The 26,196-nt window shown below is 37.9% G+C and overlaps 1 protein-coding gene across 11 annotated transcripts in view; it reads left to right on the top strand.

Moving 5' to 3' along the window:
* Nucleotides 1-26,196, top strand: part of DENND1A (DENN domain containing 1A) — a 213,369-nt gene that overhangs the window by 67,028 nt on the left and 120,145 nt on the right. For 10 of the 11 annotated variants that reach the window (XM_075772395.1, XM_075772403.1, XM_075772402.1 and 7 more), the window contains 3 exons: nucleotides 21,156-21,225; nucleotides 22,343-22,423; nucleotides 24,548-24,601. In XM_075772395.1, coding sequence (XP_075628510.1) covers nucleotides 21,156-21,225; nucleotides 22,343-22,423; nucleotides 24,548-24,601 — 205 coding nt within the window. The remainder of the gene's footprint in view (nucleotides 1-21,155; nucleotides 21,226-22,342; nucleotides 22,424-24,547; nucleotides 24,602-26,196) is intronic. The other variant, XM_075772400.1, reaches the window with a different exon arrangement.

Below are 26,196 nucleotides of genomic sequence, written 5' to 3'. Positions count from 1 at the left end.
ATTCTGGTTTTAGAATTTGGACTTTTTTCTTTTTTTTAAAAAAAATGTGGCTGTATAGTACTTAAGCATCTGATTATCCCACTACAAAAAGGTTAAATTTACAAAACCTCCTTCTGGTGCACTCACTTCTTTACAAATTTTTCCACTTAATGGATTTCGTGTGTCGTCAGCTGATTCTGTGGTAGGATTCATTATTTGGCCTGTGTGAAGTCTTGCCTGACTTAAATTGTACTTTTGAAGAAAGATGTACACACAGTACGTGTCAGTAAGTGATGTTGCTGCTATGTACATCTGGTGATAATAGGTACAAAAGGGGATGTGGAAGGAGAATACAGATTTTAGTTAATTTTAAGCAAAAACCAAAGTAATCTTCATGAAGAATCATTGAGCAGATAGATGGTAAACTGAGCTAAGATATCCTTAACAGATTTACAATGAAACTTTATGCTATTTCTCTACTGTGGGGTAAAGTCTCACTGACTCAATATCCTTTGAACAACCTGCTCCGTTAAAACACCCAAATATTACAGTTTTGATTCAGGTATTTCTTAAAGGCCTCTCTTTGTAAAAGTGCACACTATGTAAGGCCGATAGGTCTTTTGGAGTATCTTCCATGGTTTTGTTTTGAAGAAACAAATAGATGCAAAGGTGAATCAACCTTGTTTCTCCCAAGGGCAGTGCAACATTCCCCAATAATGACTCTTGTTTTCCAGGGATGGAGGGAGAGGGTGGAGGAAGAAATTGGAAGCTGCTTCCCCCTTACACCCATCCTTTTCCATTGAAGGCATAAGATTTTCGCCCTTTTCTTAGTCTTTATCATCCTCTTTGAATTCTTGTGCTGGTTTTTGTAGCCTCGGAGAGCTGGACTTCCTACTGAACTAATTCCTGATCAGGTGAAATAATTTGAGTTTCACTGAATTCCACCCACTTTTCCAGAGTTGACTTTACTGCCTTCCTGCATGTACCAGAGAGCATTTTGTTCATGTTAGTGAGTCAGGTTGGAGTAATTCAGCTCAATAAAAGCTTGAGCCTGTAGAAATTCTTTAATTAACCTATAGAAATTATTAAATATTTCAATTAGATTGATTTTTTTTTTTTGTGGTTCTAAAATGTTCCATAGCTGCTGTTTGTGCAGGAGTCTTTGCAGAAGAATAAGGAAGGACATCCATTCTCATGAAAGTCTGGAACATTAAAAAAGCACAGATTCGTAGTGCATGCTTTGCTCTAGTGTTAATAAGAATTGTCTTCTGTGGAGTATACAGACTATCACATTAATGACAAATAATTTAATGTATTTAGTAGTAGCCTGATATATGGGAAGGCTGAGCCTTAGAATTCTTCTTGTTAACTGAAAATTCTTACCTGCTTTGCAGTTTCTTCATGCTTTGCATTTTTCCTTTGCATACATAAAAGTAAATTAATAGCAAGTCTATCTTGTGCCTGGTAAGAAAGTAGTTTGGCTTTTTTATTTTTTTTTACTGCACAGCAGAAGAAAAAGCCACCTATCTGGCTGTGTGCTGCTTTGAGGAAGATGTCACTCTGAACTATAGTTTAAGCTTTTTCCATTTTCTCACTCATGGGTTGTACATGGGGGGGTTTGCCTGCTTGTTATTCACAGGCTTTTATTTCAAGAAGGGCCATTACTGGAGTTTGGATGTTTTGTTTGTTTGTGTCATGTCTCCCTCCCCAGTCTTACAGTTGATATATGTAGACAACTCAAAATTTAATTTTAATATCTTGGAGAGAATTGGAAGATGGAGAAGGGAACCAGCACAGGGAACAACAGGGTAGCAGGACTGCTGAGTTCTGTGGCCCGTTTTCATTTGTGACGGATGCAATGAACGTGCAGGCTCGTAACCATTACCTTAAGTGCTTCTCTTCTGGCAAGCTGAATAAAATGATTTTGGGTGCTTTTTCTTGGTAAGGTTAGGTTACACTTAGTTCATTGTAGTCTGCATGAGATTAGTGTTTTTATCCATTTAAGTAATTTTATTTTATAGTTTTTAAAGAAAAGTTTATGTATTATCCACATTTTTGAAAGGAGAGGAAGAGAACTGATAATCTAGCTAGGCTTGCCTACAACAGAGGAAGAATTTCTTTTGCCTAATTTAAAGCTGTAATTACAAGTCTAGGCTGCAAGCAATGACTGTACATAACCCCAGAGCAGAGATATCATTTAAAAAACAAACAAACCAACCTTCTCCACCTCTCTCTCTATATCTCTTTAACCTGATTTCTTCTCTTCCCCTTTTTGCTGTTAGGCTTCTGTGTGGACCCAGGAAACTATTAGTCTAATTAAATAAGAAAAAAGTCCAGGCTTTATTTTATGAGGATTTATTCTAGTTGTATGTTGAATAAAATGGTAATAAGCAAAATCAGTATTTTGCTTCCATATGTATCTATATGATACTTCAAGCCTTCCAAAAAGATGTTTGGTAATGGCTGGAAATGCCATGGGACACTTTTTGGACAGTCTGTTTTGTCCTTGTGTTGTAGCGACCTGGGAATCCCTATGCTTCTTAAAACACATCGGAGGTGAAAGAAAATACAGTTCTATTAGACATTGGCAAAGGCCACAAAAACTACATGTATAAATCATGAGAAATTGGATCTCTCTGATTCAACAGTACCACAGAATTGTACCTAATAAAAATGATGTTATTGAGCCTCTGACTACCACCTTCATAGATTTTTTTTTTTTTTTTTTTTTTTTGGTAATTATTTTTTCAGCATTGGATTCAACACATGCATTGAATGTAAGTAAGCATTGAAGATGCAGACGTTTCTCAGTTCCTTTGCATGGACCTTACAGAGAAATGAAGAGAGGGCAGGCAAGACTCGTAGCTAGACTCTACCCTTCTTTCACAGAAATTCTAGTTTTTTCCAAGGTTTAACTGTAGGAAAACAGTTCCACTTCCTCTGCTGCCTGTGAGAGGAAATGGATCTAAAGTGGCTTAGAAACTGTGAGAGTGCTGTGAATGTAGCGTGCAGGGTTGGAAGGGGTCTCCTGTTGTTGCAGGCATTTTGCTTTAACTTGACATGTTTATAAAACAGTTTACATCTTAAAAGTTTAGGGTTTTTACCCCTGCTGATTTGCTTAAACAGACACTGGCTTTTATTTTCAGTTACTTGTCAGAATATATATGGAAAAGTGATGAACCTAGTAAAAAGAGAGCTTGACATCAATTAAATTTAGCTATCTGCTTTGTGTTTCTTCTTTCTGATACACTGTTTCCAGTGTATAGTTTTTCCAAACTTCCTGTGGTTTTTCTTTATTGTCCTTACAAGTTGTACGAGATAGAGATGAGCTATTTAAAAATACTGTTCCAGGAAAAGAGGAATAGATTTTTGTATTACATCTGCTCATTTGTTATCTTCTATTTTAATCTCTCTTTTTTTTAAGACTCTAGAAACTTATTTCAGAAAGCCTGTAAGGTTGTTTTAGTATCTCATCCTGCTCAAGTATCTTTAAATAAATTTTGCGCTGTCTCTCAAGTTATATTAGTGTTCTGAAACTATATCCTCTGCAATACTGAATAAAATACACTTATTAGAATAGTCTTAAAAAATCAAAAGCATATGATAAAGCATTTTTTCTGTCCCATCATTAAAATGCTTCTATTCAAGTTAATAATGTTTGAGATCATTCATCATCACTATGTTGTGTGTATGTATTGCATAAGAAGGTGCATTCATCTCTGTGTACGAGTGCAAAAATGTAAGAGGATTTTACATATTTTCATATATAAATATCTGTCTAAAGAGCAGTGTCACAAACCCAGGTCTTAAAGAATGCAGTTGATTCTACAAGACTTGTATTTTCTGTTTTATTAATATGTGAAAAGTGTGTACAGTATTTTCTCTTAATTTTTTTTTTCTTTGAGATTGTATGCAACATCCTAGTTGTAGCAATAGAAGTGCATTTTGATGTTTTGAGTTTTAAGACTGACGTTGAAAGGAGTCGATTCCACTGAACTCATAAATAATGAATTCTTATTTTCAACTAGATGTAATTGATAAATAACAAGTCAATAGGGAATATATTAAATGACACTGAGTGAAAAGCTTTGGAGTTTCCATTGTGGTGTCAGTGGCTCTGTTAAAGGCTTTGCTAGCTTGAGCTTGAAGTTTTAAAGCATGGTTGAATTAGTTTAAATATTTTTGTTGAAACTTAAATATGGTAGAACCTTGCTAATCCACACACCTCATAATCACAGACACAGAAATGGCAAGGTCCATGGATGGCTCAGCAGAAATGGACAGGCCTGGAGCAAGGTTTCATATTTCTAGGCTTCATTTTCCTTACATATACTACAGTCTGCTTATTATGTTAAATTCTATTTATGTAATTCTTCATAGTAGCAAAATAAATCCCTCATAGAAAGGTACTTTTCTCTTTTTCCAGTCTTTTTCCCCTTTCTGTTTCACTTTTATGTACATTTCCAAAATATTACCAATTTGTGCTGAGTCCTCTAGTTGTAGTTGAAAATTATCTGATGATGTCAATATAAATGAATTAAAATTTGAATATTAAATGCAATAGGAAAAAGATTTAGAAAAGATAAAAAAAGTTACAAGTTCTGAACTCTGGATTTTTCTGTAATGACAGATGCTCTGAAAGAGAGAACCGTCTTTCTAGGTAACAGAAGGACACCAGTTACGTTGCTTTTAAAGGAATTGAGAAATCCGGTATTTTCATTCTTGGCTTTTGTTCTACCTTGTCTTCCACACCTTCATTCTTGTTTTGTGTTCGCTGGTGACACATGCCTTACGGATGGAGTAGGGGATGTGAAGTCTTTGCTGGAGATGCTTTATTGTATGTGATCAGCTGGTGATGATGTTTGGAACAGAAGTTCCCCTCTGTTTCTATCAATTTTTCTGTTACTTTTCACTGGAAACAGAAATTATTTATGTGGTTTGATCTTGATTGCAAACAGAAAAATACATCCTACTGCAATAAAATACTATGAAACCAGTCTGCTCCTCTCCCTCCCTCCCTCCCCGGCTGTTGAGCGGTACCTGATCTGGCCCAGAGGGGCAGGTACCGCAGCCAGGCTGCCTGGAATAAAACGTTGAATGCATACAGGGTTAGTTGGTTAATATTAGGAAAATACATCTTTCCCCACTGAACTTCCTAGGCAAACTGGACCTGATGATTGATAACCACATACGTCAGCTGTACCAAAAAAAGAGATTATCTCCTGGGAAATATATATTAGAAATAAATATTAGAAGTCAAATTTTTCCATAATTAAATTTAAGTCCCTATTTGCTCTTAAATAAGATTGCAGAAAATATTAATATGAATACCTTATTTGGCTACTTTATTTGACTACTGTTCAGCCATTTTTTAATTGTTTGTAGATGGTGCTCGGCATTGGAGAAAAGATGTTTTGATTTAGTTTTTCACTATAGATGTGTGTATATAGATCATTATTCTTAGTTGAAAGTTTAGGTGTTATCCTTTAACACCGGTATTTATTTCTCTACATGTTGATTTTAGTTAACAGGTCTGAGCTGTGTACTTGCATTAATTTTGTAGTGGGATAAAGTTCTACCACTTTTGAAGTTAGTAGCAGCCAGAAAGTACAGGGAGTTGTTTACAAAAGAGTCCCATCGATTCTCCTTTTCTGCAGAAGCATTCAAGCAGGAAGACCTGCACAGTCTGTTTGGCACAGTAGCTGCTCTCAGCTGGCCCCGTGCCCTCCTGCTGTTAGTCAGGGCAAAGGATGTGCCAGATCTCAGATTGTAACGGAGCAGAGCCTGCTTGCAAATCTGCTTGTAGTTAGCCTGGGGCCTTTTGGCAGCAGACTACAGCCGATTGATTTAGTTGCAATCCTTTTTCCTTAATATTTTCCATCTGGCCAACAATGACCTATAAAGGCAGACACAAAACAGAGTTGGAATTATGAGGAGATTATAGTAAAATGCTTCCAAATCTCACTCTAGAACCTGCACCAATGGATTGCTGCTGCTCCATAGCCGCAGGAAGTTTGTTCTAACGTGCGATTGCAACAGCGGTGCTAGGAAAAAGCATTGTAGTTCTTGAGTTCAAAATTAGGTAATAGAGAAATGTGCATTTCAGTTAAACTCTTAATGTGTCTTCTTGCTATTCCTTGCTTTCTGTTGATCCTGAGCCCGAAGTGAAGCATGCTCAGGACGGGCTTCCTCGCATGCTTCGCTTGCCGGTACTGCTAGGGCTAAATTGTGTTGCGGTGGCAGGAGCCATGCAAGAACAAGGGCTCACAGAGCAGAGATGGGGGGATAGGGAAAGGAACGGGAGTATGGAAATGCTTTAAGGCACGCAGCTACAGGTTGGAGGTACTCGCATTCTAATGATGTTAATAAGGAGGTGATGTGTCCCAAGCTCTCACACACATACAGGAGTGGATTATTGCTTTCCAGAATGAGCTGTTTGCACATCTGGGCTATTTGTCAACTCTTCCAGTTCTGGGCAAAGCAGAATTCTTGCTCTGATTACAGTTACCTTAACCACTTGTAGTTCTCTGTGTCTTTAAAGTTTGTATCCTTAAAGAAAATTTGTAAACTTATTTGTACAGCTCCACAAGTTAGAGCAGTCCTGGTATTATAAGCTTTTTAATGTGCAGGGTTAACCCTCTTCTCCTCAGAATGCTTGGGGATGTAAAGGATTCATGTTCTTTTCCAAAGGTGACAATAAGTCATGCAAGATTTTCACAGATCTTGTTGGTCATAATATTTACAGGAAGATTAGAAATGGATTGAACTAGGAGAAGGCCGTGGAATGTGATTCACATTTATACTAACTACAAGCCTAAAAGACCAGATGAATCCTTCTCTGAAGGTGTGTGTTTCACTTCATGAGCTGTAATGAAACCTACTTTACATCTAGGCAGTTGTTCTAAGTTAAGGACGTTATTTGTCTCGCCTGTGGAGTCCAAAGCACGAGTAGTCTGTGCTGTATATTTAAACCCTTGGCAATTTATTTAATCTAGTAAGGTAATATTGCAATTACTCCAAACCTCAGACATTTAGAACCTAGAACTCTAAATAGTTCCCTTCAGGCGGGAAGGGGTGTTGTGGTTTTTTTGTTTCTCCTTTTAGTAGACATTTTCACTTGCTGACTCTGAAAACTATAATGAGATGTGCAGGGGCAAGGGAAGGAAACTTCTGCTGTCCTAGACTGAGTTTACCACAGCTTTGAGTTACTCCGTACATTTCCTGAAGCTGTTGACCATACAAACTAATGCAGGGCTCTTATCCGAAAGTTGCTTCTCTGCTGACAGTCCTTTGTTCTTGTTTCATCTCGGTCTGCTGCCTGCTGCTTTTAATCGTAGCAGGAGTAAAATTGGAGATCTGAGTTCATGGATGTTGCCTTCATGGAAGTGCAGTCAGAGGCACAAGTATGTTGACTTTGGCACACTGCTATCATACAGCAGAGCATTCCTGTTGGAAAATATTATTATTATTATTATTATAATAAAAGTAAAGGGCAAAATTAATACCATGAGGAGTATGTGCAGAAGGGAGAAATGAATCCTCACGATGGTTTTAGGAAAGAGCTAGAGGTAAGGATGGGCAGGTAAAAGACGAATCCTTGATACATGGGTTGAAGAAGAAAGGTGGACCACTTAGGATTTTAGCTGTCGTTTATAATAGTCCATGCATGATTTTTGGTCTTTCCCCCCCCCCGTTCCCCCGTCCCCCTCCCTTATTCCTTAAGGTAATTCTTGCCAAAATAAATAAGTTAAGAAAAAAATAAAAATCCTCTTGTATAAGACCAGAGATTAGATTTCAGGTAGAAATTAGAGTTCAAATGGACTGGTTGCTGTCATGTAACACCACTGGATTGGAATTGTCAGTTGGTTTGAACAAGCTCCAGGTAATTTTTATAGCAGTGTTAAGTGCCATTCATTCTGAATATTCCCTCTTTGAGCAAAAATTATGATATCAGTATAGTGAAAGTATCTGTTCTCTGCTATTGCCTTGCTGTTTTGTTTTTGTTGTTGTTTTGGTATGCGTCTAGGTAACGTAGAGTTCTGACCTCCAATTTATTGACGTTACCTCGCATCATTGGAGTTTCTTGACAGAACGTGTGAAAATGTGAAACAAGAACAGTGTTTGCTTTCAGAATGCAATGAGTAAATACACAATACAAAGTTAGTTATGACTTCTAACTATTATTTCATCTCTCTCAACACTGTCCTTCTCAGAGACTCAGGATTGCTTAAATAAAAAACTCCCATCCTTCTCCTCTTCCCTCTACCTTACCAACCCAGACCAATGCTAATTTAACTGAATTTTAGTGAATTTAAGGAATAGTGAAGGTGTGCCAAAGCTTTAATCTTGACTGCATGTCAAAACACTTTTGTAAAATATCAATGAGAAGGATCACAACAAAAAATGTCAAGTGTTAGTAATACAAATGTATTGCTACTGGTGGAATTGGATAAAACTAAGAATACTGTATTCTAGTCCAGCTAGTTCACTGGTCTTGCCTACTGACCAGAAACCAATTTTCCTTAATTAATTAAGGCTTCATGTCACACCTTCTTTAGTTGCTGAACAACTGTAACAGAAGTAATTATGTCACTTTTTATTACCTTTGGCCCTGGCTGACTGGCTCAGAAACTTCCATTTTAGTGCTAATACAAAATGAATTAGCGCATCACCTTGGGGAAAACCCAGTTCCCTGGCACCAAAAAAGTAGGGAGGAAGTATTTAAAGTACCAGATGGATAGATCTTCTCTTCCACAAATGGGTCACTTTTGTAAGCCTTCAGACAGCAACCTAAAACGCGTCTGTCAGGAATGAAACCATCCTGTACGTGCTGACAGATGTATACAACATTCCCCCAATGAGATTACATGGCAACTTCCTCCTTCAAAAATCAAGATGTGGCAGGAGCCCTCGGGTTATGCAGTAGTAATTGGAGAAGCAGGGGCTGTTCTGAGAGGTAGAACTGCTGAGGAAAGCTGCGCGAGTTGACTTCTGCGTATTGTTTCAAAAGGAAACGTGATTCAGCCCACTGTAATAATAGGAGAGGGGCTTTACGTGGCTTCCTAGAGCCATTGTTACCTGGACTGTGCATGGATCTGAAATAAACACCTTAATTTATAACCCCGACTGTATATTAACATGCTTGATAAGGGACAGATCGTCCTTCAAACTACGAGTATTATTTACCTAACAGTATCTTACCTCGATGTGGTTGAGGATTAATTAGTGTTGGTGCACCAGCTTGAGTATTCAAAGAATAAAATGATTGTGGATGATCTCCTGTTTTAATAATTTGCTTAAACTGATTGTTAGACAAGAAGTCTCATAAATACAAATTGTGCCCTCTAGCCAGGTAGAGGGCCTGAGAGTCTTTTCTGTCAATGTGTGTCACATTTTCAGGAAGTCTGTTGATCAGATTCATCAGTGGTATTTCTGCAGGTGAAGAGTCAAGTACTATCATTTCATAATGTTTCTTTTTACACCTAAATGTTTGTTGTGAATCCTAAAACATTGTATGCTGTAGTCATAAACAAGCTGCAATCAAATATCAGTCTCTGACTTGATCTTTATAGTCTTCAAGGACTGCATTCACGTCTTGTATTACAAATGCTTATTTACTGTAAGTAAAGTGATTCTTGCGTGACTAGCCCAGTTTCTCACATTCCCAAAGTATGAATTCCACGTACCATCTCAGCACTGAAATAAAGAATTTCTCATTTGATTCTTTCGTCTGTGGTTGGATTTGAGTTTAACTTTTATGATTTGCTACCAACTTACTTGGGGACCAAACTTTGCATGTTATTAGGAGGCATGCGTACTACTAGTGTGTGCTGTAGCACACTGTGCATTTTGCTGATAGGGAGAACTTTTGATTTGAACTAAGTAGTTTGTAATTCTACTGAAATTTCAGCTCAGCCTTAGTACTAGAGGACGTAGCTCAACAAGCATATATGATTGGAATCTATAATGAAAAGGAGCTGTTTCTCTGGTCAAGGAAAAAGGGTTAATTTGCATCGGGATGAAAAGGCTGTTCAGGATCTACTATTTCAACCTGTGATAGACTTAACAGTAGTCTTTGATCCCCAAATGAAATGTGATGGATTTCAACTGATGCCAGATGTCTCAAACCTAGTGGGATCTCTGATTGTCTGCCACATCTAGAATTCTCTCTCCAGCACTTTCAGGTGTGCTTTTAAACATGGGTTGAGAAGAGATTCCTTGACAAGCTAAGCCTTTGGAATCCTTTCTTTGTATTGTCACCTCACTGGTGATCTTTAGGCTCTCACGCTGCCTGCTGCATCCTGCTTTTTTAAAACCAGGCCTTGGGTGCCAAAGTGCTCTAACTACTTCATAACCAATTTTTTTAACGTTCAGGAAATTTAATGCCATTATCATCTGTAACTTTTCTCAGTTTAAGGCTGTTTTCTGCCCTCTTTTTATTTATTAATTTTACTTAACATTTACTTAACATTTTACTTAACCCTGGCCAAGTAAAAACATGGTTCAATGTGTTCCTGTTAGGATTAAGTGGAGCAGAATTGTTGTCTTTTTAATTCCAAGGCTATCTTGCTGCATTTCATAAATCGTATTATGAACTGTCGAGTACTTCAGTGTGCCCATCTTCTCACCAAGTGTGCTTTATGGGATATCCTTTGTCTGTGGTTTTAATAAGAGTATGAAGACATGATTGTCAGCATTTGCCTTGTAAATGGCAAGCAAACTTTTTAAAGTACCTTTATTTCATGTCACTACTTCAGTCCTTTGCTCTCAAACATGCTTGAGAAGATTCTTTCATGGTCTTAAAGTAAAAGACCCCAAAGTTTTACAACTTTCTCTTCTGAAAAGGGACAAGAGACCTTATGGTAGTGTCTGGGAGTTTATGAGGCTTCTCAGTTAATTTTACATCTACTAAAAAACATATAATATTTTTATTATTTTTTTAAGATAATGCACTTGATCTTCCAGAGTTAATCATCATAGCGTGCTAAACTTGAGAAGGCTGGTAAGCCTGGTCAGACATGCTTACGTTAGCTGGATACAGTAAGAACTGCACCTTTCTACTCCATAACAGCCTTGTGTAGTAGGGCTTGCACTGTTCTAAAGCTGATCAAATTGCAGTTTCTTCTGTCATCGGCCTGTGCCCCAGGCTTTGGAGATGTAGGTACTCTCCAAAACCTACTTACAGTTTTGCATTTTGTTTCAGCAGACCCTAGGTTCTGTCTCTTAAATGAATTCCTTTCTCTTTTCTCCGTGTGGACTGACTGGAGAAATACCACTTGGCATGTTTTCTAATGGTATGAATAACTTGTGTGTTAGAAGTTAAAAATCTTAGATTTTTTAAAAGGAGTGATCTACCAGAGGGAAAACAGAAAGTCCCCAATTACAGAACAGACCTTAAAGATACTTCTGAGATAAATTAATCATAAAATTCAGTAAACTTTCTTAAATTTTGCAGTGATAGGTAATTCACAAGAAAAAAGCTTGACTATTCAAGATATTTCAAATTTTGTACATTCTAAATTATGCCTGTATGTGTCTGTGAATGTACAGTTTCTTTGTACAGAATATAGGATGTTGTGCATGGACCTATAAGCCAAAATGTGTGGTATTCCTGTTTTCCAGTCTGAAGTGTAATGCTCTGGGTTCTTAAAACACAGATTCTTTTTGTATAAAATGTCATTCAGTGAAATGGTTTCCGTGGAAAAGCTGTTTCTTTTTCAGACTGTAAAATTATGTTATTTTCTTCCTTCACAGAGGGCTCCTGCGAGAAGCAGGAGAGATTACTGTGTGCTGGCTTGATAGATGCTTCATGATGTTGCATACTGTAGTGCTAAAGTTCTTCTGAATTCGTTTTATTTACATAAATTCCACAGTGCAGCTGCACTAGACTGTTCCCCCCAAGATTTTAGAGTGACCACAAAGAATCCGAGAAAGGGTGACAGCTTTGTCAAACTCAGACTTCAGTTCCATTTGCCATGTCCCAATTAGATGTTAGCACACTAACAAAAGACCCTTGGAATGGTTATCTCAAGCTGCCCTTGCAGTTTTTAGCTTGACTAAAATGTAAAATTGTTACATCATAAATCTCTTTGTTACAGTTTTCTGGGTTCGTGTTGTTAAAGGGATGTATTCAGTCCCTGTGAGCTGTCTTTTGTGAGAGACGCTGCTGCTCCGTTTCAAGAGCCACTGTAGCTGTTTGGGGAGCGGTTGGGTTCAATAGTGGTATTTAGTGAACTTGAGAGGCTTTGTGCGAGTGAGTCTTGCTGTAACTGCTTATGCTTGGTCACACTGGGTAGAAAAACAGGAAAGGGAATGTTTTAATTGACTTTTATTATTAATACACAGTGGCAAGTCACCAAAGCAAGCACGTTCTATTGACAATTATATCGTATTAAGATGCTCCCTGAGATGAGATGCGCGAGTTCCGTGTGAACCCGTTCTGTGGGGTTAAATACTTCTAAAATATGTACTGAACTTTTAACTGAAGCTCATGGAATCATGGAAAGATCACTCATGGGTAATTACCAAAGGGAAGTTTATAACAAAATCAGGGAAAATGCAAAAAGGAAAGAAATCCTACAAGAGCAAGTAAAGAAAAGGATTCGGGTGGCTCTCTACAATGGCAGATGGATTGAGGTTTAATGCAGAGACAAAAGTTTGAAATAAAAAAAAAAGAAAAAGTGATGTTCAAAAAAAGGCTGTTGGCTGATTCTGTGGAAGGTAAGCCTGCATCTCATCAACATGCACAGATGTTGCTATGGAGATTTGTGAGTATGTGTGTATGTGTTTAAGCTTACAAGTGTGAGAATGTGTCAATAGACTGAGTCTAGAAGAGAGAATAATGAGGTACTGAGTTCCATGAGGTGTAGGGGAAGACACTGGAACACATAAATGGCTGAACTGGGAATTTAGCCTACGGAAATTCCCAAATGAGCCCAGAGATGTCTTGGTTCTTTCAAATGCGTTTTGTAAAAATGCTGGAAACATTGGGTAGGGGAAGGAAAGGAAGATGAAAAAAAAAAATTTAATAGTGTGTTGTGGTTTAACCCAGCCGGCAGCTAAAACAACCGCACAGCCATTCACTTGCTTCCCACCCACCCCCACGGTGGGATGAGGGAGAGAATTGAAAAGAAAAAAGGTAAAACTTGTGGGTTGAGATAAAGGCAGTTGAACAGGACAGAAAAGGATGATGATGATAATAATAATAGGACGTACAAAACAAGTGAGGCACAGCACAATTTCTTCGTGCCTGGAGCTGATGCTCAGCTAGTTCCATTCCTGGCCACCCCCTAGTTCTATACGGAGCGTGACGTCATATGGTATGGAATATCCCTTTGGGTAGTCTGGGTCAGCTGTCCTTGCTGTGTCCCCTCTCCACTTCTTGCCCCCCTGCTCTTCGTTGGCAGGGCAGTGGGAGAAGCTGAAAAGTCATAGAATCATAGAATTTTTAAGGTTGGAAAAGACTTCTAAGATCATCAAGTCCAACCGTCAAGCAACAACTAAAATTTCAGTGTGTTATCAACAGTATTCTCACCCTAAATCCAAACCACAGCACTACACCCGCTGCTGGGAAGAAAATTAACTCTGTCCCAGCCAAAACTAAGATGTAGTGTATTAGTGCAAGGAAAATAATAGGCCTATGAAGACTCGGGTCTCTCTTGAGGAGAGGAAAAAGGATTATTTTAAAAAATACGTAGTTAAGTCATTTAACTTAGTCTTAGCTGTTAAAAATTAAGGTGGAATTTTTTTTAAAAAAGGGAAATTTACATTTTTAATGAAGGGAAGGAAAAAGTGTTTTGGCGACTGCTTTTGCTGTTTAAAGTTGTGTCTGCATAAACCCACTGAAGAGCACAGTGACTGGCAAACATAACTGAGTTCATGATCAGAATCTGCGATCACCGTTATTAACTCAGAATAGAATATGATTGCTAACATTAGGAATAATGCTGTCTGGGAGGAGAATCATTAGTTACCAGGTGCGGGAGGATGGAAAGAAGCAGTATTGTTTTTAAGTATAAATTGCAGAGTTTATCTTTCAATGCAAGAAGTCTTAAGATAATTAGTTTTTGAGAGACTGTAGTAAATTTTTGATGTATTTTCCATACACCATTTCTTTCAAACGTGATGGTGGCATTACCCACAGAGATACCTTCAGAGTTCCCGATGGGAGGATCCGTCATTTGTCCTGCAGGTACAGATCCCTTGAGTCACAAAACCAGTGTTCTGCTTCACCAGGAGCATTCATTGGGTCGATAGGTTGAAATTAATAATAGTAGTAATAATAACAGTGATAATAAATGCCCCGCCCCCCCCTTTTTTTCCCCAATTTGCTGCATCTTACTTGAGATTTTGATTTTGTACATTACTGTCTTAAGGATTTCGAGTTTGGAACAGTGATGCTGCTTGGAGTGGATATAAAGAATGAGGCAACGCACACCTAGTGGTACAAGTCAGTCACTCCATATGAGTGTGACCATGCAAGAAAAGGTGTTTCACTCATTAGACCAACGCTTTGACACCTAAGAATCTACTGGGCTTTGTAGTGAGTTCACTGCCACAACCAAGTACCAGGTCATCTGTGTTTTGAATTAATTATTCAGAGTCCATGAGCTGAAACACCAGTGCGTTTTATCGATACATGCAGTGTCGTGCAGGCAGAAGGAATACTTGGCCTGAGTTTCTCTTCCTTACACTTTTGTCAATCAGTATGTCCAGTGAAGTTAGTGATGATGCGTACTATAGCTTATGTAAGAGCCAAGCTCATTATTGACAGAATTAAGTATTCTAGGCCACGGTAGATTATTGCACTGAGCAAAAGGTCAAGATTGAGGAAGTCCTTGACTCCAGTCCTGGCTAATACAGGCAGATTTTGTAAGCCTGTCACTACAGAGAAGTGTGCCCATCTGTAAAATGGAAATGACTGTTCTGTTTTGCAAGGGAGATGGCAGTTGGGTATGCTGTTATCAAAATAGATAGAATGTGTTATAAATAAATGCATGTTATAAATTCCACTTTTGATCTGTGTGGTTAGAAGTCAGTCTATTGTGAGATGCAGCATTAAATATGTTGGTGTTAGACCAGTTACTCAGTCTCATGAATCTCAAATGACAAAGATAAACGCACAAAAATGCAGTTCTGCCTATATACGGAGTGGAAGTTGTTCTAATATTCTGTAGAAGTTGTGTGAACTAAGGTGGTACTTATCTTTTGTAGGGTTCAGAGGAAACCAAAGGTACTACAGGTACCTTTCCAGAAGTGTTTGCTTTGCGTTTTAATGGTGTCGGCACACCAGTAAAATTGAATGCTGGAGCTGTCAATGTTAAAAATTAGTTTTATACACAGTTGCTATGGTAATTAGCAAATACTCATAAATAATTTTAAAAGGTATCCCTTGCCACCAGAGTTTGCTACTGGAACATGTAGCATTTTTGCTGCCGAAGTTCTCAATATGCTTTCAGTCTCTTTAGTGTTCCCTGGGAGTTTATTTTGATGAGTTCAGCTTTCACAATGCTCTTGCACACTTCGGTTACCTTGTTATTGTGTCCTCCATGGGAGTTGTCTGGTACAACTAACACAGGAAAATCTCTCCCTTTTTACGTTCACTTCATTGGAGATTTGCCTTTCTAACAGTAAGTAAAATTCCTAGTTCCATACCGTGTTTGCCTGTTTGCCCAGCCCCTCTTTATGCTTGACCTTGGATACGCACAGTATTCCTGAGATAGCTCAGTGATTTAGAGTGGTACATGCTGTAAGTTATGACTCTCCTTCATTCTAATGAGCGCTCAAAAATATCAAAGAAATGATAATGGTGAAATTTTCACATTTCAAAGAAAGTATATTTATTATCAAACCCTCTATTCATTAGTAATGCTTCAGAACTGGATGAGAAACAGCTGTTTTTTCCTAAGGAAGGTATCTTTTCCTTGATACAGAAATCAGCTGCATGCCAGTGTAGATATGTTGCTCAAAGATTTCCCCTTTGCTATTCTTAGAGATGTTGCATTTTCTTATTTACTGTTGGACAATTCCATTTGGCTAGACTAGTTGCATGTCTTTACATATAGGCAGTCACTATAACAGAGCTATCATCTTGGTTTTGTACATACTTTTCTTGGTGTTTGTCTTTGGAAACTAATCATTGTATTCTGATGGAGATAAAACAGCAGCTCTCGTGTTTGTGCAGCCTGAAGTCCCATAACTTACTATCAATGAGCCCTTCATTTTACATAGGGCAGTAGCCAAAGCACTGTACACGATCCTGAAATCTTTCAGTAAGCTACGATGTTTTTGAAGGGGGGAGTTTACCTGTGCTTAAAATCCCAAACTGAATAATTACAGGGTAGACTGGACACAAGAGCAGTGCAGTGAACTCTGTGGTGCCTTCTGGTATAGTTTTTGCCTTAGGCTAACTTGTATTTGTGGCTGTAGATACTGAAATTTTATTTCCAAAATTGTCCATGCCAAAGAAGCGAGAAGAGGGCTTGGAGTAGTAATAGATTGGAATGAGGGTGTGCTATTGTGGCCTTTCTGCTTTATATCCATACGTACTATTTGACCGGGCTAAATTTAAGATGTTAGTTTCAGTTAATGTTCCCTAGCGTGAGTCAGCTGGAGGGGGGGATTTCTTTTTAAGTGTTTTAAAAAAAAAAAAAAAGTTTATTGTAAACAATGCTGCTAATTTTTGTTTGTTTTTAAAAGCTTTTCAATTAAGTGTTTAATGAGAGTAGGAGGATCCTGGAAATCTACTTTTCTGCCTAATTTCATTGCTGTTGGCAATTTAGTATCACTAAAGGAAGTTCTATTGGGTGATCTCTTACGGCATCCTTCTTGTGTGGAATGACAATGTGCGCATTTATGTGTGCATACACACATGGTTTGTGTGCGTGTGTGTGTGTATCTGTGCGTATAAATGCAGTTGCTTTATTTCAAAGGGGATGGCTTAATCTTCTCCAGTGTTGGTTGCAGTCCTTCCTGGGGTCAGAAAATGTGACCTCACGTGTGCTGCTGTGATAGGGTAGTTTTTCCCTTTCATATGTTAAAACGCACGAGTGGATTAATAAGTTGAAAAATTCACAGCTAAATTGACTGCAGTACAGCATTTTCATCTGTGTAGCAGCTAATATTGGGTGATGACATTTTCTGTTCAGTGTAACTTTTGAAGTACAGATTGGACTCGTGAGCGCGGTGCTGGCTGGCCAGTTGTGCCTTTGGCAGCTGCCAGTGCTCTGGGCATCTGCATCCTCCAGCCTTCCCCCAGCCCCTTCAGCTGGCTGTGGAGTCACAGTACAAAAGGCTCTACTTCTTGTTGCAAGTCTACTCCGTTAGAGGTAAACCTCTTCATAACTGCAAACACCTTACCTACAGGGATTGTTGGGGTTTCTTATCATGTTAATTTGCTTCTTTTTATATCTTTCCTGTTGTCTCAGCCTGGCTTGTCAGTTGTTTTTGCACCACTGTTCTTTAAACACTACATTTTGGAAACATTTGTATTTACAAGCCCAATGCAGCACTGTTGTCTTAACGGTTTGACTGACCCTAATTGCTGTGACACATGTAACTAATGATGTTTTGTACTTTCAAGGAGTGCACTAAAAAGGTGATGACATATGAGTTACTGAATACGGTACTGTGCAACTTGTGCAGTAGAGTTTGTGCAGACCTTATGTAGCATAATAAGCAGTTTTCCTGTGCTCATATTTGTTTCCCGTCGGACCGGGCTGTCTCCAGCACTGAGGCTGCACCGCACACTGGAGGTTCAGGGGGAGAGAGAAGCAGCGTGCTAAACCGATCTCTCGGCTTGAAGAAGCCTAATTTGATTAGGCTTTGATTTGATTCTTATGATTTCTGGCAACTATTCCACTATGTGTGTGCGTGTATATATGTGTGAGGAAACCGAAAATGGGTGTAAAATTAAAAAAAAAAAAAAAAAAAATCAGATTGCCCTTTTAGTTTTGTTTACTCTTCGACCACAATCTGATTTATGCTTATTGGAGTCTTTGAACTTCAACTCCCTTGAAGAATCTCTGGTCTGTCGCTTTTTTGATGTTGCTGGAAGGGGGATGTGTGCGCGCGTGCACGCGCTCGCATGCTGCGGTGCTCTGGGCAATTTCACTGCAGAGCGCTTCCCTTCCTTTGCTTAACCTATGACCTGCGCAAACAAGAGTTAATCAAAAGTTCTAAGGTAGCTAAGAGGAAGGGGAAGTGTTTGGTTACAAATTAAATATGAGCAAGTCATAAGCCATAAATCTTCAGTAGTGCTACCAGTTGTGCTACTTAAGTTGCATGTGGTACAGAAAGTTTTTGGTTATAAATTCAACCTCCGTTACTTTGGAGAGGGTGTGTTTAAAGGCTGCCTCGAGGATTTGCTTTTTGTAAGAAAAAAATCCACACCTTTGCTTTTTTCCTTTTGGCAGAGATCTAGAAACAAATTCAGATAACTATATTTCTTGATTATTTTTTTTTATGCTTTTTTTTTAAATTTAGCTGGTCACAATTTGGTCTTAGAAAAGCAGAACTGTTTCACTCTTGAGTAGCAAACACATGGAATAAGTGATGAAGTAAAAGTATTGAAGATGGCAGGATAAATCAGTTTTCTAATGTACCCAGAGCTTTCAGGATGAGAGAGATCCTGAATTCGGCAATGACAAAGGAGGGAGGTGAAAATTGAAGTGAGATTGTCTACATAATTCATGCAGTTTTGTATTGAGTTGGTTTGTTTTATCTTGTCTTGCACCTCTCTCGAGCAAGAGCTGCACAGATTGCCATGTATCGTGTTGAGGTCTGCTTCAAATACCAGCTAATTTCCTCTATTTCAAAACTATGAAGCTTCTCCTCAAAATGGGAAGTTATTCTTAAAATAAGAAAAAGAAGCAGTTATATAGAGATGCTAAACCATTATTTGGAAAACATGGATGAAATAAAATTTTAAAAAAATGGATAAAAATAAGGAAGAGTTAGTGTTAAGCGAAGGACAATAATGAAGTTCATTATAAGATAATAGTAAAGAGAAAAGGGAAAGCCAACAAGGAGTGAGCAAGTATGACAGAAATAGGGTGATACCATCCCTTTTGTTGTACGGAGGGTTTGCTGAAGTTTTGACATTCTGTGAATATGAGACTTTACGTGGGTTATTTTTACTAGATCACAGAAGCTATTTTCTAGCTTCTGAGTGAAAGAATTAAAATTGAATTTGGATGGAGTATTCTCATGGGTAGAACCTACAGATTTGTCCTGTTGAGTGTATTGCAGTACTAAGGAAAACTCCCTTGAATCTGTAGCAAGGTAAGGTTTAGCTGAGAACAAACCGGCCCCCGACAGGACCGATAAGTAAATCTTTGAAGAAGGAACACAACCTGACTTGGTTTCAGAGCTCTGTGTTGTCCCTGGGGGTACAGGCACCCCTTGTTGCAAACGGTGCTGGGACCTGGGCTGCTGTCAGCCCCAGGCGGTGGGGTTCGACATGAAGCGCAACTTGGCAAAGCTGAGGTAACTTGCTTTTGTTTATTGCTTTTATACTGATACATATATTATAAACTCAATAATATTTTAAAAGATTCTCACTGTAATTCTGTAAATGCAGTTTTCCAGCAAGGTCCCTGAGCAATTAAGTAGGACTTTAAATATGCCTTCCTGACATAAGTTTGGGTTTCCTACTGTCAGGGGCTTTCTGCCGCCTTGGTTTGCTGTCTTTTCAGACTCTTTTGATAGATGCCTTGCAAGGATTTGTTTACCAGGTTCTTAATCTCTACTTAGCAGATATGTTTTGAGAGGATTTCTTGTTACTCTTGTAATGGCTTTTAACTCTGCTGAAGTTTATTTAACTAAACAGAAAGAAAGAATCTTCTAACTAATCCTTCTTGATTGTTTACAATATAATGCCAAACTTAAATGCTGTTTAAAGTGGTAATTGTCTGTCTTTCTGCTCTATTCTAATACAAAGTTTGTAAAGATGCTTAGAGCATATTAATTTAAATGATAATACTGTCATATAACATGAAAAGTTAAGTTGCTTATCAGTATATTTTGATAAGCTACTTACATTTTACAGTAGCATTTGCAGGCTTCAAACAAATGTTAATGATGGAGTGCCATTCACTTTATCTGTCTCATATATAGCTTCTCACTTCATTTATTACTAAAAGCTGTACAGTTAGGAACCGTGGGGCACTCAATTTTTTTTAGTTGTCAGGATGTAGTCATATTTTATAAAAACTTTAAATGCTGTCTAGCTATATCAAAATGGAATCCATTTGCTTCAGGAAGCATCTGTGATTAAAGGGAGAATCAGTTTGTGCGTCATGCAAACTGGCTTCCCTATTCGCTGCAGCTGAGGGGAAATTCCTTGCTGGTATTTAAAAAAGAATTGAAATAAAGAACTATGTCATGAAAATAGGGTACCAAATCATACCACAGCATACTGTAGTGAGAAGTAACATCTTAGCTGTCTGTCTTATTTTATGGAATGGAAACGTAACGTAAATGAAAATGATGTGATTTTTCTGCATGTTTGTCTTTTAATTTTGTTTCTTTATTACTTCTGTAAGTTGAGTGCAAATTTGCTTAAGATAAAGTTTCTATTTGACCTGAGGGCTGGGCTAAATATGCTGATATAGGATGTGGAATAAGATTTGACAACAGTTAAAAACCGCAATACTGGTTATGCAATTTTAAAAATCCAGTTGTATCAGGATTCCAAAACAAAACAACTGTCTATCTGCAGTTTAATAGAACCCTCAGCAGCCGTACAGAAGGCTAGTTATTCAACGTATACTTTGGGAAATAATTACAATGAAAAATGTTCCACTGTACATGGATGCAGAGACGTTAGCATACATTTACCTTCCAGGTTAAAACCTTCCATCGGATCGTATGCTTGTTATGTGCAGGGTGAGAAGGAAGGTGACCGCGGTTGGTGTTTAGTGCCCACAGGTGGCTGGAAGCGCTGGGGAAGAGCAAATGCTGAAGCTCAGTTCTCAAAGGAAAGGGCTGTTCAGCCTTCCGGCGGTGTTCTCCTTCAATGGGAAGGTCTGATGTGGCTTTCCTAACAGATATTTATAAAGTGTCACGTCCGGCGGAGGCTGTTGTTAGGATGCATCTGTATGGTAAAGGCCAGCAATCTTTATTAACTGAGATTTAGTAAGTTAAATATATGCTTTTTCCTTCTTTTTTTTTTTTAGTTACCTCCCATGGTTTGAAGTCTTTTATAAGCTGCTCAATGTCTTGGCAGATTATTCAGCAAAAGGACAGGTATTATTCTAAAGTACTAACCCTTCTTTTCCCTGCCCCAAAATCAAATGAGGGAGAGTGGATGAGAACAAGCTGTTTTAAGAAGTGCTTATATCAGAGATGACCATGTGAATTATTAATCTGTATGATGCAGTAATATAGAAGATCATATTCAACCAAGCTGAAAGCTTGGCAAGTGCCTTTGAAAAATAAATATGCTTTTAAATTATTTTTGGGAAAAGATGGAGTCCAAGAATGTGACTGTGGATCCACCACAAGTAAGTGGTTTCCCTGCAGTCACCGCGCTGTGCAGACTTTCCGATTACATGAACTGTGTGCAGCACATCCATGCGATTCTCGTATTGAGGGGTTTATCCACGTAAAGTAAGTGTAGAACTAAGCTTACTGATGCAAAATGCTTACCCATGTCATGTCATCTAACCGAAGGCCTGCAGATGCTGTTTTGCTTTTAAAGCAAAACAAAGTGAAATTCAGTCTTGAGGCAGCGAAAAAGTGTGAACTAAGCCGTTAAAATTTGCTTCTAGGTTTATAAATGATAATTCATGATACAGAGAAATCACATATGATTGCAACACCTAGCCTAGTTTTATGTATTTAAAATACTACAAGTATAATCTTCCCAGTTAGGTTTCTGCTTTGATTTATTACCATTTTGTGGTAATAATTGTATTTTGCATTTGTCAGAGTCATTCACACTTGAGGTAGAAGCACTTAAGATCACATCTTCATCTAGATGAATTAAATACGCGTAGCTTTACCCTAAGGTAGTGAGTTGTTATAAAGAACTTGCAGTGAAAACTGGCTTGCTGTGAGCTGAGTAACTATGTAACACACAGGTTGGTGACTCAGTAGATTGCAGAAATATGTAGAAATACATATTAAAAAAAAAAAGTATTCTAAACAAATCATGTTATAAAACCCAGCTGTCAGAGGAAACTACATTTGTTTCTGTTCAGTCTAATGTATAAATCTATTTTCACATTTTTCTTTACACTTGCAAGTTCTCTAAGCTCCCAATTCCACAAACATTGCCCTTCCATCTTGGAGTTTAGCTTGCTATAGCAATGCCTACTTAGTATTCTTTTTCTTTTTTTTTTGTTTTTTCTCCTTATTTCAGGATAGTCAAAGGAGTGAGCTCCTAGAAAAATTTCATAAACTTACCATCCCTGAGCCAGGAACCTCTGTTCATCTTGGAGTGGTAAGTGAAGTGGGAGAGATGTAAACTAAGGTGTTTAATTTTCATTACATGTCATAATAGAGGAATGTCAAAAGGAATTCTCCTGTTTGGAACTCGGTAGCAAATGTTGTTTTCCTGTGAGAACACAGACCTGTGAAATTCCCCTTTTCACATTTGGGGCCCTCTGTTTCCCTTTCCTTAACCTCAGATGTCTTTGAGATGCTGTTCTTTAATTGGAGGAAGATTGTGTATATTCCCCATGGAAGTTTCTCACCATATCATCTGTGACCTGCGAGAGGTCACAAAGCAGCAACATGACATTTATTGTCCACGCTTCTGCAGAACTCCTAGATCTTGCAAGTATGCAAGGGGGACAAGACTGGAAAGCAAACTGTCAGAGCAGTGTTTTCAGCATTAACTGTTTATCCCATTTTCTGATTCCTCTCCTCTTTCTCCCCCCAAGACAAAGACGCACAAAACAGGATTTATTTCACCTTTTTTTATCTTGTGAGAAAATTAATCAAAGAACACTGAAAGAATAGATGTGGGATTTCATTGATGGGATTGTATTTTGAATTTAGTCTTTTGGGGTTTTTCTCTTCAAATTAATTTTTGCAGACCGACCTTGTGTTCCAGTCTGTAGTGAAAAAAAATACTTAAGATGCACATTGCTGCAGTTGCCAATTAGTCATTTAGAGTTCACATGGAAACTAGTGGTGTGTGCAGTCACAGTTCTCTTCTGCCTCTCATTTCCTTTCCTCCTCCTGAAGTACTTTTTGGCAACAAGCAGCTTACTCTCATCACTTCACCCTGTAATGTCAGTCGACAGGTAACAGTTGTTTGGCCTTGCTAGGTCACCAGCTGGCAGCAGCAGTGTCCCAGGCCTCTTGAGGCCAGCTCTTTATGAACAGCTCTTCTGTTTAAGGGGACGAGCTGTCTCGAAAGGCAGCAATCGGTTGGGATATTTTGGTTTTTTCATACCAGTGGTTTCGAGGAATGCTGCCAGTCTCCCCTTGTCTCAGACATTTCATGGGCGATGAAGCAAGAAAGGATATAAAAAAGCAGCCAAGGGACTGTTAGCTGTGGTGTCTTTACACATTTTATTTTGGCTGTTTACAAGTGTATTTTGGGGTTGGGGTGATACAGCTGCGTATACTATTCCTGTGTCTTTGCATCACATCTTTTCAACCAAACTGAAACAGTGATATATCAAAAAGCAAAAATTTGTGTTTATACATTTAGTGTCTATATTCAGTGTAGCTGTTAAACCCACTTTCTATTTCGGGTTATAGACTGTTCATGAAGCACTGAAATGTCTGAGATATATATACAAGAAAATTGTGCCAATTGTGGGACTATGCCAAGAATATAACAGCCTTTAAAGCTTCAGCAAGTAATTAATAAGTAGCCCTAAGACAAATTGTTAACATGTTAAAAATAATATAAATTGCATACAACATTGATTTACAAAAGCAGTTTGGTCGCGTTCTCTCCTTTCCTTTCCCAAAGCCTTAACCAGAATCGGGCAAGTCATGTGTGCTCAGATTGGGAACTAGAGTGAACCTGGTCTCTTGGAATGCGGACAATTAAAAATGTAACAATATAATGGATTAGTCTTTCAAAATGTGTTTTTTAAGGCATATAAAAGTGACCTAGGACTTTAGTAATGTTTTTCAGGTAAGTAGGCATAAAACTTTAGGAAGCATTTCTCAGTAAATTTCCATAACTTCACCATTGCCTTGAGTGAAACTTACTGCTGCTCTAAGTCGAAGGACCTGCTTGCTGTTGTTTCCTATAGTCCATCATGCAACCTGCAGTGGGCTGTGGAGCTGCCTCGGAGTTTCCTTGGCATAGGTCATACACTGGGTGAGTCTGTATCAGCGTCTCTGAAGAACAAAAATATGTAATAAAACTTTTAAGGAGCATTTGATACTTTCTATGTTAATGCATTTCATATTGCACGTGTGATCTGAGAACCCAGCTTTAAAAATCCATGACAAAGAAGTCACACTGGTAGTTGGTAACAAATGTTCTGTCATTTTTACTTAGCTGAGCAACTGCTGTTACTGCTGTTACTAATACCAAGCAATACATTTAGATTGCTTTTGACAATATTGCAATAATCAATGTTTGCTCTTTTTTTAGCACTCTTACTTTACTGTGCCTGACATCAGAGAGCTTCCTAGTATACCTGAAAATGTGAGTACTCTAGAGGACCGTGCACTTTACAATTTCTGTTTAATGTCAGCAGCAAAGTAGATAACAATTGTTACTTCTGTTTGGCCTAGTAATAGATTGTGTTCTGTAAAATATTGCTAGATGTTGGAGTAAACTTTAGGTGGTTAATTTATAGTAAATATTGCATGGGAAACATTGTGTTGCTAACTGCAAAAGTACATGAGTAACAGGCATTTTGAAGTACCAAGTGAAATTAGAATTTAATGTTTGCCATTTTAATTAAGAAAAGATAGCAAATGAACAGGACATTGACAGCGTAATTATCTCAAGCTGTAAGTCAAGATATTTATTTAAAAAATGTAAAGCTTTTATTATTATCACCACTCTATTATTACTTACTGTTAACATTCCATGATTTATTGGTTCTAATAAGTGAGCAAATTTAACACACACATCTAGAGTTTTCTCTTTCTCAAAATTGGGAAAGAACAGTGATTTGGTAACTGTATGTAGCAGGATGGTGGCATTTCAGAGAACCATTTGTGTGAAATTCGTTCACCTCAATAAGCCTATGAAAAATTCTTGAAAGTAATCTCAACGCACTTTTGTGATTGCCATTTGAGTGAGTACTGCAGGAGTCATCCTTCACATAAAAATGCAGGATTACCACTTTACCAAGATTTTAATTTATATCAAAAAGAAGAGAAGAATTTGTTGAGGTATTTCATCTTTATAGCTAACTTGAATCAGGGTCTGTGTTCTCCTAAGTTCCAAAGAACTGCTGTTTTAAAAGAAACTTAATAATTTCACAGCTAAAACAGCAACTTTTTTCTTCTGCATCCAGATCAACGTTTCGTTCTCCATTGCTGTCCTCACACTGTTTTAATAGTTTTCTTGGTTTTCTTGAGGTATGAGACTTTGACTACAACATGAAACTTAAATTTTTAGTTTTAGTAAACTTGGGAAGTAATTATTGGGACCTGCTGGAGAGATAACATACTGGTTTGAAATTAATTTTATTTGAAAAAATATTTCAATATAATACAATTTCAATATAATATGTTAGTTTTGTTTATTAAAGTGTTATGGCTACTTATTGGTCAAGCCAAGGATATAATCTTGATATTCAGTATTTTCAGTGGAAGAGTTCAATGTTTGAAACATCCATATTGCTAGTATTTAAGAAAGATCAAATACCACTTTGGTATTAGCTTGCCTTGTTCTTTACAGGCATCAGATATTATATATCCTTGCTTAAAACATTTTGTATTGATTCAAACGAACACCTCAGCTCTTTGCTTTCAAGGTATATTATTAGCTGTAGTTGCTCAGGCGGTCATTCTTTTCTTTGTGGTAGCATCTTCCTTCTGTATCATATTTCCACAATAGCATTCAAGAGTTCATAATCTGCATTTGTGATTAAAAGCTGAAATGTATTAAGGATAAAGTACTAATGGATGGATTGATACGGGTAGAAAAAAAGCAGATCTGCTAATCATACAGTGAGACCCTCCTGAAAGAATGATGTAAGAGACCAGTAAAAATGACGGCTTTCTGAAAATGTCAAGCATACCTGGTTTCTCTAGGGCCACTTTTTCAGAGTCTTTTAAACCTCA

Source organism: Balearica regulorum, chromosome 20 (assembly GCF_011004875.1).
Source record: "Balearica regulorum gibbericeps isolate bBalReg1 chromosome 20, bBalReg1.pri, whole genome shotgun sequence".
Taxonomy (NCBI): domain Eukaryota; kingdom Metazoa; phylum Chordata; class Aves; order Gruiformes; family Gruidae; genus Balearica; species Balearica regulorum.
This window is presented reverse-complemented; position numbering and strand designations above follow the sequence as displayed.